The sequence below is a fragment of the Coregonus clupeaformis genome, chromosome 18 (genome assembly GCF_020615455.1).
Source record: "Coregonus clupeaformis isolate EN_2021a chromosome 18, ASM2061545v1, whole genome shotgun sequence".
NCBI classification, from domain to species: Eukaryota; Metazoa; Chordata; class Actinopteri; order Salmoniformes; family Salmonidae; genus Coregonus; species Coregonus clupeaformis.
In genome coordinates, this window is record NC_059209.1 from 36,139,120 (window position 1) to 36,156,233 (window position 17,114).

The 17,114-nt window shown below is 43.6% G+C and overlaps 1 protein-coding gene across 1 annotated transcript; it reads right to left on the reverse strand.

The window, feature by feature from the left end:
• Positions 1–329: 329 nt before the first annotated feature.
• Positions 330–16,771, reverse strand: LOC121530756 (myosin heavy chain, fast skeletal muscle-like). The gene is made up of 39 exons (XM_041835976.2): positions 16,544–16,771; positions 16,050–16,196; positions 15,561–15,717; positions 14,450–14,477; positions 14,102–14,210; positions 13,842–13,934; positions 13,606–13,666; positions 13,348–13,446; positions 12,668–12,771; positions 12,102–12,240; positions 11,800–11,918; positions 11,479–11,628; positions 11,214–11,384; positions 10,680–10,983; positions 10,324–10,388; positions 10,143–10,230; positions 9,910–10,027; positions 9,577–9,700; positions 9,085–9,221; positions 8,368–8,623; positions 7,271–7,513; positions 6,753–6,929; positions 6,509–6,654; positions 6,227–6,317; positions 5,496–5,885; positions 5,268–5,394; positions 4,965–5,083; positions 4,628–4,824; positions 4,309–4,492; positions 4,009–4,174; positions 3,579–3,703; positions 3,108–3,416; positions 2,685–2,888; positions 2,408–2,533; positions 1,802–1,972; positions 1,428–1,532; positions 1,237–1,332; positions 738–869; positions 330–458 (listed from the first exon to the last, which is right to left on the reverse strand). Exons 1-39 carry the CDS (start codon positions 16,757–16,759, stop codon positions 438–440), a joined length of 5,814 nt encoding a protein of 1,937 aa, XP_041691910.2. The 5' UTR covers positions 16,760–16,771; the 3' UTR covers positions 330–437.
• Positions 16,772–17,114: the final 343 nt, after the last annotated feature.

Below are 17,114 nucleotides of genomic sequence, written 5' to 3' on the forward strand. Positions count from 1 at the left end.
GTATGTATATGCTTCTCTCATTTTGTTTGTTTAGAAACATTTCAATTTGGGCCTGTCCATATAGGCCAATTCTCCCGACTGTAAAGGTTTGAAACTATTATTTTTATGTTATGGATGGTCAGTCCTTTGATCCATAGCTCAGTATGAATTTGAGAGTGGTTACATTTCTCCAGCCTCATCCCTCAGCTGTTTACCCCCCCAAAAAAGTGATTGCTTTGTTGGGGTGACGCTTTGTTGTTTTAGGATTCCCAGATTGCTCCTTTAATTAAAGTACAATGTTTTTATGGTATGAAAAAGCTGAGTAAATAAATCCACAGTCACAAAGGAAGTGTACGTAGGACTACATGTTTTTAATCAACGCAAAACATTTAACCATGAAAATCATATTTTATGCAACACAGGAAAATGTTAAGACTTTGATCTTCAATACATTTGGTCTATTCAGCAGCTTCCTTGCCCTGTAAGACGAAAGAAAAGCATAGATCAGTATTGAATAACATGAATAGAACAAAATGTATGAACACTTGGAAATAATATAATGGATCAAGAATTTAATGCTCAGTGCTCAGCTTAAATTACCAACAAATCGCCCTACCTGAAATGTGCTTCTTAGAGGTCTTAAATACATTTTCAGTGAGTGTAAAAGGTCCGTATTGACCTCTGTGAAGGCTAATTCATAGGTGTTGTTGATGTGGTCATCTTTGATCTACGAGTCAGGTTTAGCAGCAGCTCAGTACCTTTCCACCTTCGCGGGTCTTGGCTCTGAGCTTGTTGACCTGAGTCTCAGCGATGTCAGCACGCTCCTCAGCCTCCTCCAGCTCATGCTGAACCTTCCTGAACTTAGACATGTGCTGGTTGGCTGCTTCCTCCTGGGTGAGGAAAGAGAGGAGAGCAGAACTTCAGCATTCAAAGTTTGAAGCTTCAGGTAACAAATTAATAAATATACTTCGTAAGTATTTGAAAGCTTTTTATTGACAGATAGCAATGTATGTTAGATGATACAGCAGAGAAAGTGAGTTGCAGAACGGGGGATCAAACCGCAATATTAATATTAATATTGAACCCCCTCTCCTTTAAGTTGGTAACACATAACACTTCCGTTATCAATTGAGTCATTGTTGACTGATGTGCAGTAGCACTTACTTCAACTAAACGGTATGGACATGAAGTTTTGTAATGTCTACTAGGGGGAAAATATGTATGCTTTCAGAGTATTTGACTAAGTCTGTGACTCACCGCTTCCTCAGCCTGCCTCTTGTAGGCCTTCACTTTCAACTGCAGCTTATCTACCAGGTCCTGAAGTCTGCCGACGTTCTTCTTATCCTCCTCAGTCTGTGGGAGAAGATCAAAGAATCAATTCCCCATCGTTTTATTCACAAACCTGTCTGTGTTTGTGTCAAGTGTGTGAAGAAGGCACATTCTCTTACCTGGTAGGTGAGCTCCTTGACTCTGCGTTCATACTTGCGGACTCCCTTGACCGCGTCTACACCTCTTCTCTGCTCGGCCTCCACCTCGGTCTCCAGCTCACGCACCTTCGTGGAAGAAATGGACGTAGGTATTTATTTAAAGGTGTTGAAAGACGTCACATATCTTAGTAAAACAGAGGTATCTTCTTCTACTACTCAGTCAAGGAGGCACAATGTTGTCTGTTCCTGTGTACTGGTAAATTTTTAATTGAAGGGGTTTGTAATCATAACAACAGCTTTTCATTATCTAAGGTTATCAATGCTTCTGTGTATTTTTATATGATCAAATACATTTCCAGCAATCAGTCTTTCAATCCACACTGCTGTTAACTCACCCTGGACTCCAGTTTCTGGAGCTGCTTCTTGCCTCCCTTCATGGCCAGATTCTCAGCCTCATCCAGGCGGTGCTGCAGGTCCTTGACCGTGACCTCCAGGTTCTTCTTCATCCTCTCCAGGTGAGAGCTGGTGTCCTGCTCCTTCTTCAGCTCCTCAGCCATCATGGCCGCCTGGAATGGTAGTTTGTTTAATTTATGCACCGATTGGCACCAATCATAGTCTCTCTAGACAGACGGGTTGCCTCTCACAATGTACGAATGTTCCAGCATACTCGTCTGTACTAAAACCAACGTCAATTTGATAGAGGAAAGGGGGGAGTTGAGTGCCGTAAAATCCGTCCGGAGTCCTGCCGTAAAGCCCGCCTACCCAGATGTGTGATTTGTTGGGAGAGTTGTCTGTCAAAATAGCACCCTTCCCGAATTGGCCAAGAAAATCCGACATGATTCCTAGACCTAGTGCTGTTGCCCATAGGTCTGGGATTTCCGACACTGCACCAATCATAACGTCCCTCTGAGATCTTTGTTGTGGTTAACCAGCCCAGCTACCATTGGCCCTTATGGACAAAATCAAGTTGATGTAATTCAATAGAGATCATAAGGACTCACGTCAGTGATGGCCTTCTTGGCCTTGTCCTCTGCGTTCCTGGCTTCCTGGACGATGTCGTCCACCTCTCCCTGCACCTGCACCAGGTCAGTCTCCAGCTTCTTCTTGGTGTTCAGAAGGCTGGTGTTCTGGAGGAGGAAACAAGACCATTTGTTTGACTCTCGAGAACTCACAAGTCACAAGGCAGAATTATGAAAATCTCAAAAGCAAGCACTGTCGAATTCCAGGAGCGTGTAAACGGTGTGCTAGGTTTTATTATAAATAGCTTTTGACCCGTACCTGGGAGTGCAGCAGTCCAACACGCTCGCTGGCGTCTACCAGCTCAGTCTCAGCCACTTTGCGGCCTCTCTCTGTCTGCTCCAGAGCTACTCTCAGCTCCTCGATTTCAGCCACCATCAGACCGTTTCTGCGCTCCACCATGGCTGCCTGCTCCTTCATGTCCTCTGAGGCGCGGACAGCGTCATCAAGGTGCAATTGGGCATCCTGGGGTTCACAATGACATAGGTTCATTAAGACTCATGGGCAATAGGATCAGTGATAGACATTTTAATTGATAATAATTTCCCAAATTTCCATACCTTTCAACAGTATATTAGTCCACTCTATTGAAATTCCTCTCTTCTATTCTTTTTTACAGATAAAAAAACAACGAATCCCTCCCCATGTTCAGATTTTTGTTGCCTGATGTCCCAGTCCCTTTACCTTGAGCTGTCCCTGGACGTTCCTCAGCTGTTTCTGAGCCTCAGCGGCCTGCCTGTTGGCGTGGCTCAGCTGGATCTCCATCTCGTTCAGGTCTCCCTCCATCTTCTTCTTCACCCTCAGGGCGTCATTCCTGCTCCTGACCTCAGAGTCCAGGTTGCTCTGCATGGAGTCAACCATCCTCTGGCTGTTCCTCTTGATCTGCTCCATCTCCTCGTCCTTCTCAGCGATCTTCCTGTCCACCTCACCCTTGATCTGGTTCAGCTCCAGCTGCACGCGCAGAATCTTGGATTCCTCGTGCTCCAGTGTTCCCTGGACAAAGAGAAGCAGTCAGGCGAATTGTGTTCAATACATTTGTATTTGGATGTGCATAACACAATTAATTAAATATATATGACTACAATAAACACCAATAAAGAAAGCATTGGACTGTAGCAGGAATTGCTTTTCCCATCAAACAGCTGTAGTTTGTACCTCAGCCTCCTCCAGAGCGGTCTGGATCTCAGACTTCTCTGTCTCCACGGTCTTCTTTGCCTTCTCCAGCTCATGGATGCTCTTGCCAGTCTCTCCGATCTGCTCAGTCAGGTCAGAGATCTCCTCTGCACACACAAACACAGGAGCAGTTTAGGCTCGGGAGATTTTCAGTGGATATCGCCAATGCACTAAAGTTGACATTGAATCATAATAACAGTTCATTAATAACATCACTTCATATGGTCTTGCAAATCGAATTGCCCCCTACTTCTTTGGGTTGTTCGAAAGAATACAGATTACAAGTTCAGACAATAATACTTTAAACTGTACATAAAACAATTCTGAGATGGTGTAATAGTAATTTTGATGTAATTTTGATGATTACAGTTCCCTCCATTTTCAAAAAATAGAACTGCTGTCAAATGCTCACGTTGCAGGTTCTTGTTCTCTCTCTTCAGAGTCTCCAGTTGATCCAGAGCCTCCTCGTAGGAGTTCTTCATCTTGAAGAGTTCAGTGCTCATAGAGCGAGCCTCCTTCTGAGCTCCTTCCAGCTCAGCCTGACCCTCCTCATACTTCTGCTTCCACTCTGCCAGAACCTAGGGAAATACATGGGATTTTCATTAGAACTAATTGATGGAGAGTTTTGAATCAGAAATATGTTACGATTGTACAACAATTGATCAAATAGCACACAGAAAATATCACACTAGGGTTATTTATAAATTTTCACCTTGTCAAAGTTCCTCTGCTTCTTGTCGAGGTTGGCAGCCATCGCGTTGGCTCTCTCAACGTCAATCATGAGGTCCTCCACCTCTCCCTGTAGCCTCTGCTTGGTCTTCTCCAAGGAGGCGCACTTGGAGTTCGTCGCCTCAATGGTCTCCTCTGCCTCCTGCAGACGCTGGGCCAGCTTCTTCCTGTTGGACGACAGAGGGTGGTTTTATGGTGAACAATTTGTTGTGAAACAAATCTTACAATACATATTGACTTAACATTTTCTCAGAGCCCACTACCACCCTATAGTTGTGTTTTTGCTGTTGTGTGCAACTCACTTGGCCTCCTCCAGCTCCTCTGTGCGCTGGATGGCATCAGTTTCATACTTAGTCCTCCACTGAGCCACCTCACTGTTGGCCTTGGACATGCCACGTTGCAGCTCTGCCTTGGCCTCTTGCTCCTCCTCAAACTGCTCCCTCAGGAGGTCACAGTCATGGCGGGCAGACTGGACACCGTGGGCCAGTGCGTTTTTAGCCTGGGAAAGAAAGCAAGAAAGACAAAGACAAAGAGAGATTAGAGAGAGAGTAAAACAGTCTCTGAGAGTGGCGTAGTCACCGTCTTCACGAAGACATGGCTCTAAACTGTGGTAGGTGGAGTCCATTTTGGGTCCCTTACCTTGACCTCCTCCTCAATCTGCCTCTTCAGCTCCTCCACCTGCTGAGTGAAGGCCTGTTTGCCTCTGGTCAGCTGAGACACCAGGGCTTCCTTCTCCTCCAGCTGGCGGCCAAACTCACCTGCAGGGAAAGAGGGGCATTGTGTTAATAGGGTCTCTGCTCTCTAAGATTTAAAATGTATTTTGAAGTGTCGTAGGGCAATGTTAGGTGGTGAATAGTGCAGTAGACACTATGTGGACATGTTATTGTGTACTGCTGAGGTGAACTACATTGGTTTGGTTTGTTGTTCATTGTTGATGGGTACCATTTTCTGTCAGGAGTCTGGCCCTCTGTCCGCTGATGTCGTTGACCTGGCGAACATTCTCATCATTCTTAGTCTTGATCTCGCTCAGCTGGTCCTCAAGAGTACGGCACATCTTCTCCAGATTGCCCTGTTAGTGAAACATATGGGACTCCTGTCAACTTCAGTGCACTTGAATGGTAATGAAGTTGACCCTCCTCAACACTGCTTGACTAAAACATCACTACTCACCTTAGTCTTGGCGACGGCCTCCATGTTGCTGGAGAGGTCATCAATCTCCATCTTGTACTCACTCTTCTCCTTCTCCAGCTTTTGCTTGACTCGCTGCAGGTTGTCGATCTGCTCCCCGAGCTCAGCCACACTGTCGGCCTGCTTCTTGCGCAGAGCGGCGGCTGTGGCCTCATGCTGAAGGGTGGACTCTTCAAGATCACGACGCAGCTTCTGGAACTCAGCCTCACGCTTCTTGTTCATCTCAATCTGAGCAGCAGTGGCACCTCCGGCCTCCTCCAGCCTCTCGCTGATCTCCTCAAGTTCCCTGGAGAGATCGGCCCTCTGCTTCTCAACCTTAGCCCTGGCAGCACGCTCAGCCTCAATTTCCTCCTCCAGCTCCTCAATACGGGCCTAGAACAGGGGGCAGGAGCAGGGGGTATGAACACTACAATACAGTTGAAACAATTGAACCTCACAAAATAATAATAGTATGTATATTTTGCATACATTTCTTAATACAAAGCCAGTCACACTAATATCTTCAGTAGACAGTGTCCAATGTGGCAACCAAAACCACAACGGTAAGAAGCAACATCTTTACAACGGTTAAAAGCACCAGCAAGAAGCACCATCTTCCAACTTACTGAGCCATCAGAAGCCACCAGAAAATATGTGTGCTACCAGAATCATTTTTTAAGGAAACGATTCAGGTGTGTGCTTTCCTGTACTGGAGCTTAGATCCTGTACTGTACCTGGAGTTCCTTGATCTTCTTCTGCAGCTGAGCTCCCAGAGACTGCTCATCCTCAATCTTGCTGAGGAGCTGGGTGGTCTCAAAGTCCTTCCTAAGAAACACAAACACGTCGATTGCAGAGTTGGTTTTGGTTTGATAGTGTGAAGGGAGAATATAATACCATTCACTTTGCTTTTTAGAAAAACATACAAATCCTAATTCATAATTACAAGTCTAAGCCAAGAACAACCATTATGTTGATCAATATGGCAGGTAATACTGTAGTAATTTGTTTGTGTTCACTTCTTGATTTTCTCATCAGACTGCTGCTTGTCATTCTCCAGGTCCATTATGGACTCCTGGGCCAGTTTCAGATCTCCCTCCAGCTTTCTCTTGGCTCGCTCAAGGTCCATACGGAGCTTCTTCTCTTGCTCCAGAGAACCCTCAAGCTACAAGATAAAAACACACATGTAATGTTCAAATCTAACCAACTGAAGATAATATCATCTTACATACAATCATGGTCAAAATGTCAAACTCCACTCACGTCGTCCACTTGCTGTTCCAGCTTGGTCTTGGCCTTGGTCAGAGTGTTGACTTTGTCCTCCTCTGCCTGCAGGTCGTCCAGTGTCTGCTGGTGGGCCTCTTGGAGGGCTTTCTTCTCCTTGGTCAGCTTGGCAACACTCTCATCCATAGATGCCATCTCCTCTGTCAGGTTTTTAACCTGAAAACGTCCACAACAAATGTAAGTCTTTGGTCACTTCACCACGAAGGGGAGATTTAGTTTGATATATATTGCATTAAATTCATTCAGATTATAATTGTGTCAACAAGTACTGTACTATTCAACACTAAATGGCGCTGTACACCATGCCAGTGTACTGAATGTAAGTCATAAATGAGGGGGAACAGAACATGTATTGAATGTGCGGAGAAAAACTGCATCTGAAATTCCACTATTTTGTGTCTTCATTTCCCTACACCTACAAAACAACTTGAAATCCATTTCTGTTTAACTATGTTTTGAGTAGATTTTTGTTTGGATGGTTAGACTGTCTACGAGACCTTGTTTTCAGTGGCGTGCTTCTCCTTCTCCACTTTGGCCAGGGTGAGCTCCAGGTCATCAATGTCCTTCTTCAGCTCAGAGCACTCATCCTCCAGCTTCCTCTTCTTGGCAGTCAACTCAGCGTTCATCTCCTCCTCATCCTCCAGCCTCTCGGTCGTCTCTTTGAGTTTGGCCTCCAGCTGGATCTTGCTCTTGATGAGCCCCTCGCACCTTTCCTCAGCATCGTTTAGATTCTCTGAATCCTGGTTTCAGAACAGGGAGAAAAAAATCTACGGCCTCACTTTGTGTATCCAAATATAGACTTAATTTAGTCAAATAGGTCAGAGCAAATCAATATATATGCTTGAAATATATATGTAACATGGGTAACACAAATAAATGTGAGTTAGCACATACAACACAGCAGTGTTTCCCCTATGTTCATTTAGTTGTTGCCACTCCCCCAAATTTTTATTTTTATTTTTTATTTTAGGGATGGTAAAACGTTCTTCAGTTTAATCTTAAATGACTAAAGTGTTAAAATATAATAGAGCTATATATATATTTTTTTTTATAGTATCATCTATCACCAAAATAAAAACTTGACAGTCAGGTAGAATCTAAAATTCCAAAAATGTCAAACATTTTGTTATAATGTTTGAGTCACTCAGATAACGTAAGAACACAGCATAAGCCATGGCAAAACATTTGTAGAATTGCAGGAAATTACTTTAAAACTGATTTTTTTCTCTTAAGACCCATGGCAAAATGTGTAGAAGAATTGCAGGAAATTGGCTTTAAAACTGGATTTTTTTTCTCTCAGCCATCAGCCCCATGACAAAGTGTGTAGAAGTGCAGGAAACTAGCTTTACAACTGTAAACTGTTCTCTGCCCCATGGCAGAATGTGTAGAAGTGCAGGAAATTAGCTCCCCTAGGGAGACTCTAGGGGAGACAGTGAGTCACAGTGTACGTGTCTGTTCTTATGTGTGTGTGTGTGTGTGTGTGTGTGTGTGTGTGTGTGTCTCACTGTCTGTCTGTGTGATTTGTGTGTGTGTCTGTGTTTGTGTCTTTGTGTTGTTCATGTGTGAGTAAATTATGAGGGTCGTTCTCACTCACAGATGCTACTTGGAGCGCCAGGTCTGCCCTCTCCTGCACCAGGGACACCAACTTCTCCTCCAACTGCTTCTTTGTGGCCAGAGCCTTGGCCAGGTCCGTCTGCATCTTCTCATAGTTCTCCTTCATGTTGGCCAGCTCCTTCTCAGTCTCAGCGCTCTTCAGCAGGGGCTTGATCTTGAAGTACACCTTCATCCATGGCCAGGTTTTCACATTCATGAATGAGCGGATGTTGTACTGGATGGTGAAGACAGCATCTCTGGTCGACAGAAAGGACAGAGTGGCATGGTGAGTGGCATGGTGAGTGGCATGGTGAGTGGCATGGTGAGTGGCATGGTGAGTGGCATGGTGAGTGGCATGTTTAATAAAGCTACATTCTGGAATTCGAAGAACAACAAAAATGGAGCCCCCCCCACCACTTTGTGTACAGCTGAGGGATAGGGCTAGGGAAATGTAACCCCTCTTAAATTCACAGACTGCGCTCTAGATAGATGCAAGCTCATGAGGCATTTTATATTCTTCAAGAATTAATGGGTAGATATCACACATGAAAATGGCAACTGAACAGCTTGCCAAATCCCAAACTACAGCTTTAATAGAGCATTTTAAGTCATACTTTCTCATTGTGAACAACTCACAGCATATACCGTATGTAATCATAATGCATTAGATACAGGTTGTTGACAGACATTTTTTGCCAAGATGTCCACTATTCCTCACCTCCTCTCCATCATCTTGGTGAACTCTCTCCTCATGAGGAATCCACGGCTGAGAGCCTGGACCATGCCGACCAGAGAGGCCAGCTTTTCATCTCTCATCTCCTCCAGGACACCCAGCAGACCGGCTTTGAAGAACACCTGAGAGACAGGTTAACATGGTCAATTACGGAACCACAGTCAGATGGCGACAGAACTGGAAACAACACCACTAGATTGATTTAAACAACACAAACATTGCAATGCTTACAAACAAACCGTGGGATAGGTTGTTTATAAGTTGTAAGTTATTGTACAGTTGTGGATGAATAATGAGTTTAGTTTCTCTTCTATACTTGTGATGTATGACATCGAAGAACAAAACTGTATGATGTTTTCCACATTTTCCATGAGTTAAATGAAGAAGAAAGAAAGAAAATAAATGGATAGGCCAACTGGTGTGATGTTGAACGGTTAGGGTTTTATTGTCAGCTTTTGCTGGGGGTAGGTGACTGACCTTGGTGTGTCCAAACTTGTAATCCTCATGATTCACATCAATGGACCCAAGCAGCTTCTCAGAAGCCTTCTTGTTGTCCATGAACTGGCCCTCGGGGATGACACTGGCATTCAGTACTTTGTACCTGAACGAGGAGACAGTTTCAACAAATGTCAAGTTGTAATAGGTTGGTTATATTACGTAAAAAAGTAAAAAGCCTGTTTTGATGTTGGGAAAACCCTTGGAGCAGATCTGTGTATCTGTGTGTGTGTGTGTTCGGGCTTGTGTGTGTGTGTGTGTGTGTGTGCGCGTGCGCATGTGTGTGTGTGCACATTTGGGTTTGTGTGCTTGTACCTCTGCTTGAAGTCAGCATAGATGATTCTGCTGGGGAAGCCCTTTCTGCAGATCCTGATACCCTCTAGTACACCATTACACCTGAGCTGGTGGATAACCAGGAAGTTCTCCATCAGACCTGGTAAAACAGATCAAGTCTCTATTAATACTCATAAACAGCTTAAAGATTGGTTCATTAAGGTTACTGATACTGTACTGATAAGATGTCATATTTAACTCAATATTTCTGGTACCTGGAGTCTTTGACTCGTTGGGGATCAGGCAGCGCACAAAGTGAGGATGAGTGCTCCTCAAGTTGGTCATCAGCTTATGTAAGTTCTCCTGTAAGAGGGTTACAAACCATTTTATCAGAAATAATTTATGATATTCAATGCACCTTTTGAAGGAACGAATATACAAATGTCAAAAGCTCACCCTGAACTGGGAGGACACAGTCTGCATGGAACCACCCTTCTTCTTGCCTCCCTTCTTGGTGTTATCTGTTAAAATGGGGAAAGTACAATATAACTACACAAGTATACTTCTGAGAGCGGAATAATAATACGAGTATGTAAGAAATCTAGAATGGTCTTTCCTTCAGCAAGCACACTAAATATAAATAAGAGAATCTCTGGTTAACTTCATACTTATCTTTAATGCAAAATGCTGCCAATGAGATTGTGTAAAATAACACCTATTGTATGAGTAAATGAACCCAGTGAATAAGCCTGAGAATTTGCGATACATTCAAAAGACTTGAAAAAAAATGTTGTAACGTATGCTAGTCTTACCCTCAGGTGGGGCAGCGGGGTACAGGGCGGCCAACAGTTTAACTGAGGACTTCCCGTACAGCTGAATAACTGAGTCGTTCAGGGGGTCCTTGTTCTTCTCCAGCCAGCCAGTGATGTTGTAGTCCACCGTACCGGCGTAGTGCACCAGGGAGAAGTGGGCCTCTGCCTTGCCCTTGGCAGGCTTGGGCTTCTCAAATGCCTTGGTTTTGCCAAGATGCTGGGCATACAGCTTGTCCTTAAAGGTAGTGTCTGAAGACTTGGGGAACATGCACTCCTCTTCAAGGATGGAGAAGATGCCCAATGGCTTCACGAAAAAAGAGATGTATATGAAATTAGTAATATTTACATTTAGGATCGCATCTATTCCTTTAGTAAACATGCTTTTATAGGATTATATTCATTTAGAGGCACATAATAGGAAACGTATTGAATTCTCAACAGTCAGATACGTTTCTACCACTGTGATAATACCTCACACAGCGCTCCTATGAGCTTTGCTGTTGCGGTCCATTATAATCCTTACAGACAGCTTACCTTCTCAATAAGCTCAATGCAGGCAGCCAAGTCCATGCCGAAGTCAATGAAGGCCCAGACGATTCCCTCCTTCTTGTACTCCTCTTGCTCCAGGACGAACATGGTGTGGTTGAAAAACTGTTGCAGTTTCTCATTGGTGAAGTTGATGCACAGCTGCTCCATGCTGTTGTACTGTTGGTGGAGTTTTAAAAGGGATCATTACATCATACACGGCTGTAATCCATCTCAATCACAACTAATTGTCTTGTTCTGGTCTCATACTCACATCAAAGATCTCAAACCCGGCAATGTCAAGCACACCGATATAGAACTGCCTTGGATTCTTGGTGTCCAGCATCTCGTTGATACGGATGACCATCCACAAGAACATCCTCTCATAGATAGACTTCGCCAGAGCGCTGACTGAGTTATTAACCTGCAATGATAATACCTCAAATTAATACAGGAGATATTGAACATGTCTAGTGATAAGGTGATAAGAGCTTGGGGAAAAACAACATCACTAGAAAGAAAAATATATATACACTGGTCCCCAAAAGATTTCCGGTGCTCAGAAAATGGTAGATGCTGTGTTTGGTCGCCTTACCTGAGGCACAGTCTGTCCCTTGGTCACGTACTCATTGCCGACCTTCACTCTGGGGTAGCACAGAGCCTTCAACATCTCAGCTGAGTTCAGGCCCAGCAGATAGCCGATTTTATCAGCCACTGGAGAGAGAACCAACAACAACAAACTCAGGCACACAAGATCGCTTGTTTAGTTTGGCCAAACTCTTTTGTGGGTTAGGTTTTGATTTTCACCCACATCCATCATTTCAAATAATTTCTGGAGGTTGAAGTTTTAGTGACACTGTCTGCTTTACATGTTGTATATCTATGAGTGGGACTCACCCTCTGTGCCGTCTGGCTCGGCCTGCTCCTCACGCTGCTTCTGCTTGAAGTGCAAGTTTCCATGGTGCAGTACAGCTCCTGTCAGCTTGTAGATGCTCATCTTCTCCTCATTAGTGAAGCCCAGGATTGTAATGGCATCCTGGCATTAGAGAGGAAGCACAACGTTGATGAACTGACCGGTAGTTTGCCCAGTTACACTACACTACAGTTCTGTGGTCACTCCAGAACAAATGGGATGGATAGATTTGACTGTCTTCTCTGTTCCTCATGAGTACGCTTGGCCAACACTAGTAGATGACAGCACAAAATGATTTTTCCACATTTTCACAGGACACTTAGTGGCGCTCTCTTGTGGATGTCTTACATGCATGTGCATCAAGGTGAAGTGTGAAGTCATGAAGAGTGCCCTGACGGACATGCCTAACCTACACAAGGTATTTAGAATCTAACAACAAAAAAAAATACATAAATTCCCAGCAGCCACCAATTTGGAATTGCACAGGTCATTCGGTGTGAATGGTGGTCCTACCCATTCCAGAGTTTGGTTAACCCTTGGTTTGACTCACGTCTGTGGCATCCAGCTCTTCCTTGTCGTTGATGCTGGCCACAGTGATCTGACCCTGGCTGCACATGGGGAAGTCGTAGGGGTTGGTGGTGATGAGCGACATTTCTGTGGACAACGGAGAACGGCTTGTCAGTTAAATCTCTTAGAATGCTGCTGTCCTACCTTAACAGTATCTCTTCCTCCTTTACTCAGTAGATGGACTCAAGGATACATTTACATTTACATTATTTAGCAGACGCTCTTATCCAGAGCGACTTACATTATTATTATTTTTTTTCATACCCCCTGTGGGAATCGAACCCACAACCCTGGCGTTGCAAACACCATGCTCTATCAACTGAGCTACATCCCTGCCGGCCATTCCCTCCCCTACCCTGGACGACGCTGGGCCAATTGCGCGCCGCCCCATGGGTCTCCCGGTCACGGCCGGCTACGACAGAGAGGATACATGTAGTATATAATAAATAGCATCAAAAGAGGGGACTGAGACTTGTGGACTTGTGCATCACAGTGCATTACTTGATAGATATTTCCCAAAGACCTGACCCATGTCCAGATGCCTTGTTACCTTGGATGTTCTCACTGGTAATAGTATTCATAAGGTGGACTATGATTTTTCTAAAATAAATTCCACAGATTTGGGTGGGAATAATTTCCCCTGAACCACTACTTTTGCCGTACCAACAATCTCAGGTTTGTGGTTGGTCATCATCTGGAAGAAGATGTGGTAGCCTCTCTCATCGGGCAGCTGGAAGGACACTCTGGACTTCTCCAGCAGGTCTGAGAGAGAAAGAGCGAGAGAGAGTGAGAGAGAGCGAGAGAGAGACAGAGACAGAGAGAGAGAGAACATGAGATAAAATGTAATTTGATGACACAATCTCCAAAAAAGAATCAGCGTGAATTCAGGAAAGTCTTGAGAAACAATCAAAACCAACTCACAGGTCTCAATGTCAGCTTTAGCCAGTTTGCCACCTTGGAAGTGAATCCTGATGAATTTACCCTATAGCAGAGCATGGGGGTTAGAAATAGTTCAACAAAGCAAATCTAACATTTTACTTTGAAAGACCCCTTTAAATGTTACAGTTTGTTCGACATTTATTGATATAACAACAGGAAACTACTGAAATACATTTTTCAATATAAGGTAACTTCCACAGTATGCCCTTCATACTTACGAAGCGAGACGAGTTGTCGTTCCTCACTGTCTTGGCATTACCGTAAGCCTCCAGCAGAGGGTTGGCTGCAATGATCTGATCCTCAAGAGACCCCTGATTGAAACAAACACAAGTTGCTCAGAAACTGGTAAAGTGGTAAAGTTAGTTTTTCTCAATTTCTTGGGCACTTTTCTTGAAACAGGATTCACCGATGGAAAAAAAAAGTTGATCCTGCCAACCAAATGGAAATGTGTTATAAAGGAAACATGAGCACAACCTACCTGCATTTTGTTGGGGTCTGCTTCCTTCTTGGCACCAGACACTGCAATGGTGGCGAAGTACTGGATGACACGCTTGGTGTTGACAGTCTTTCCTGCACCGGATTCTCCACTGGTTTATATGCCAGAGAAAGACGAGCATTGGAAAAAATACACTGTTGACCTGTTTTCTAACATAAGTAAATCATTAACCAATATTCCCACTCATCGACTCATTATTACACATAGCCATAATATTCATAATGTCATGTATTTCATCACACCAAGTGACCTAATCCATTCATAATGTCATGTGACCCAACATATTACAATAGAAAAACCTTCTCAAGTTAATTATAGTAAACAACTTACGTAATCAGGACGGACTGGTTTTCATTATCTGTAACCAAAAAACAAATTGCTTATCATACTCAAGCAACATTATGGGTACATTGATGCATTCATAGGGTTCATTCAAAGTGGTTTTTCCCTCTTTTAGCGATAATTCAAAAACGTCAGCGAGGCAGCTCATTCTAATAATTTGGGGTGTGGTTTGCGTACAGCTATTTTTGTGCAACCGTGAGTGAGAGTGTCATTCCAGTTGATCTAATCTGTTGTGTATTGCCATTCATTTAAATGAGAATACAGCCAGTGCTTGTCTTGTGAAAGACTCGTGTGGTCTGGCCTTATGTCAGTGAGAAGTGTTGTCTGAATCAGTGGTTTTCAATTCTCTCTGTAGCAACCCCCAGCTGTTCTAGACTAGCACACCTGATTCAAGTTGTCAATTAATAAAATCTACGGAATTTTAACAATAGAATATGACTAACCAGAAAAAATAACCCTTCTCCATATAAGTTCTATGAAGAACCATTAAAAACTTCGACAGATTTTTCACCTAGTCGGCTCGGGGATTAGAACCAGCGACTTTTTCGGTTACTGGCACAACGCTCTTAACCACAAAGCTACCTGCCGCTTTTGAGCTGCATGTGTCATCTCACGGTTTAGAAACAGGGAAGGCTGTTTGTTGCTAGAGGCCGATGTCAGCAGCAGGACTCCAATCAAAGGCAAAGACTAGTTAGATTGTTTGCATACTTGCTTACGACGTAACTTACAGTGGGATGAGTGGGATGTTACAGAGAATTAAGGTCTATGCTAACAAAAATATATGTTGACATTTGGTTACAGCAGGCGAGCATTGAATAACTAGCTATGAATGTAAGAAATGTAAACCAACAGGTATTTTGGGGGAGGGTTGGCCTTTCTTCACTTCGACCACCTGCCTCTCCAAAGCACTGTCCTGATTATTTAGCAGTGCATAGAACCATTTGTTTTAAGTGTGTACCTCTCTAAAGCATTTTTAAATTTCATTCAATGCTTCCATCCGTTCATCCATAAACACTTATGGACTTTGAGTTCCATATGCATTCATGGACATCCATCCATCCATCCATCCATCCATCCATCCATCCATGAGAGCTCGTACCAATCTGCATGAACTGAAAGGCGTTGTCAGAGACGGAGAAGATATGGGGTGGAGCCTCCATCCTCTTCTTCCCTCTGTAGGCGTTGACAACCTCCATGTCGTACACGGGGAGCCACTTGTAGGGGTTCACCGTGGCACAGAAGAGCCCAGAGTAGGTCTGGATGAAAGGGATTCAATTAAATTAGGTGATTAACGAAGTCAGATGGACTTTTACCTGGATTTATGTAAGGATGTGGTTGTACTTTGGTATACTTGTGCGGGTCTACTGTATTGGTATGTTTTGGTTTCTACCATTCATTTATATGTAGTACTGTATGTGTGTGTGTGTATGTGTGTGTGTGTGTGTGTGTGTGTGTGTGTGTGTGTGTGTGTGTGTGTGTGTGTGTGTGTGTGTGTGTGTGTGTGTGTGTGTGTGTGTGTGTGTGTGTGTGTGTGTGTGTGTGTGTGTGTATGTGTGTGTGTGTTTGTGTGTATGTGCTGGTTTCTTACATAGATCATCCATGCTGCATAACGCTCTTTGAGGTTATACAACACAGAGGCTTCGTTCAGGTAGGTCATCATGGCCATGTCCTCAATCTTGTCGTACTTAGGGGGGTTCATCTGGTAGACGTCTGCCTCTTTGAACTCTTTTCCTTCCTGAAACAGTCAGAAATCTAGATTACACAGATCAAACTGGACATGACTGAATGCTTTTTGATCATTAAATAATTGAAGTTCAATCCCTTAAAAACATACATACCCCCATTTAATTAAACTACTTTGCTTTCACCCACAGACATTGACTAGTCAATATGAAAAATGCCACGTTTGAAGGTTATAGTCTGCTTACAACAAAACAAAGCAATGCTTCTTAATTTATCTTTTGTTACTGATTTCATTTAGCCTATTGGCATGTTTTTGATTATTATTATTCTTCTTTTTTTTTTTAAGAAATAGAGTATTTGCATAAACTCTAACTTTAATACTTTTAAAATCAGGCTTACGTCCTTAGTGCCGTCAGGATTCGTGACTGTTACAGTACACTTCCCGTCAGCCCTGGCGGTGACCAGACCCTTAAGGTACAGCTCCTTGGTGTCTGACACATAGCAGGCGTTCTTTGAATCAAAGGGTGCGGCTTGTGCCTCCATCCTCTCCTTCTCAGGCTTACGGAGGTATATGGCAGCCTTGCCGTAGATTTGCATCTCCGCGTCCGTACTCATGTTGACGGATCACTAGGAAAGAGATGAAACAAGAAACATGATTGACTCAGTGGTGCTTCCTCCCCAGTCAACAAAGTAAGGTGAATGGTATTTCTCACAGAACTTTTTTTAAAAACTTTTTAAGACTCAAACCATATCTCACCTTCTTTTTCCCCTTCTACAGATGAATTTGTACTACTTGGAGGACCCTGTGAAACATTAGGGTGTTGTGAATACGCACAAGTCTAAAGCCCTATCATTTAGCCCCCAAAGGGCTACAAAACATTTTGAAAGTCATAATTCAACTCAATCATTAGGCCATGTCCAATTCAACTACAGGTGCAACTGGTAACTTTCATTTCCCTAGTGGCAACTC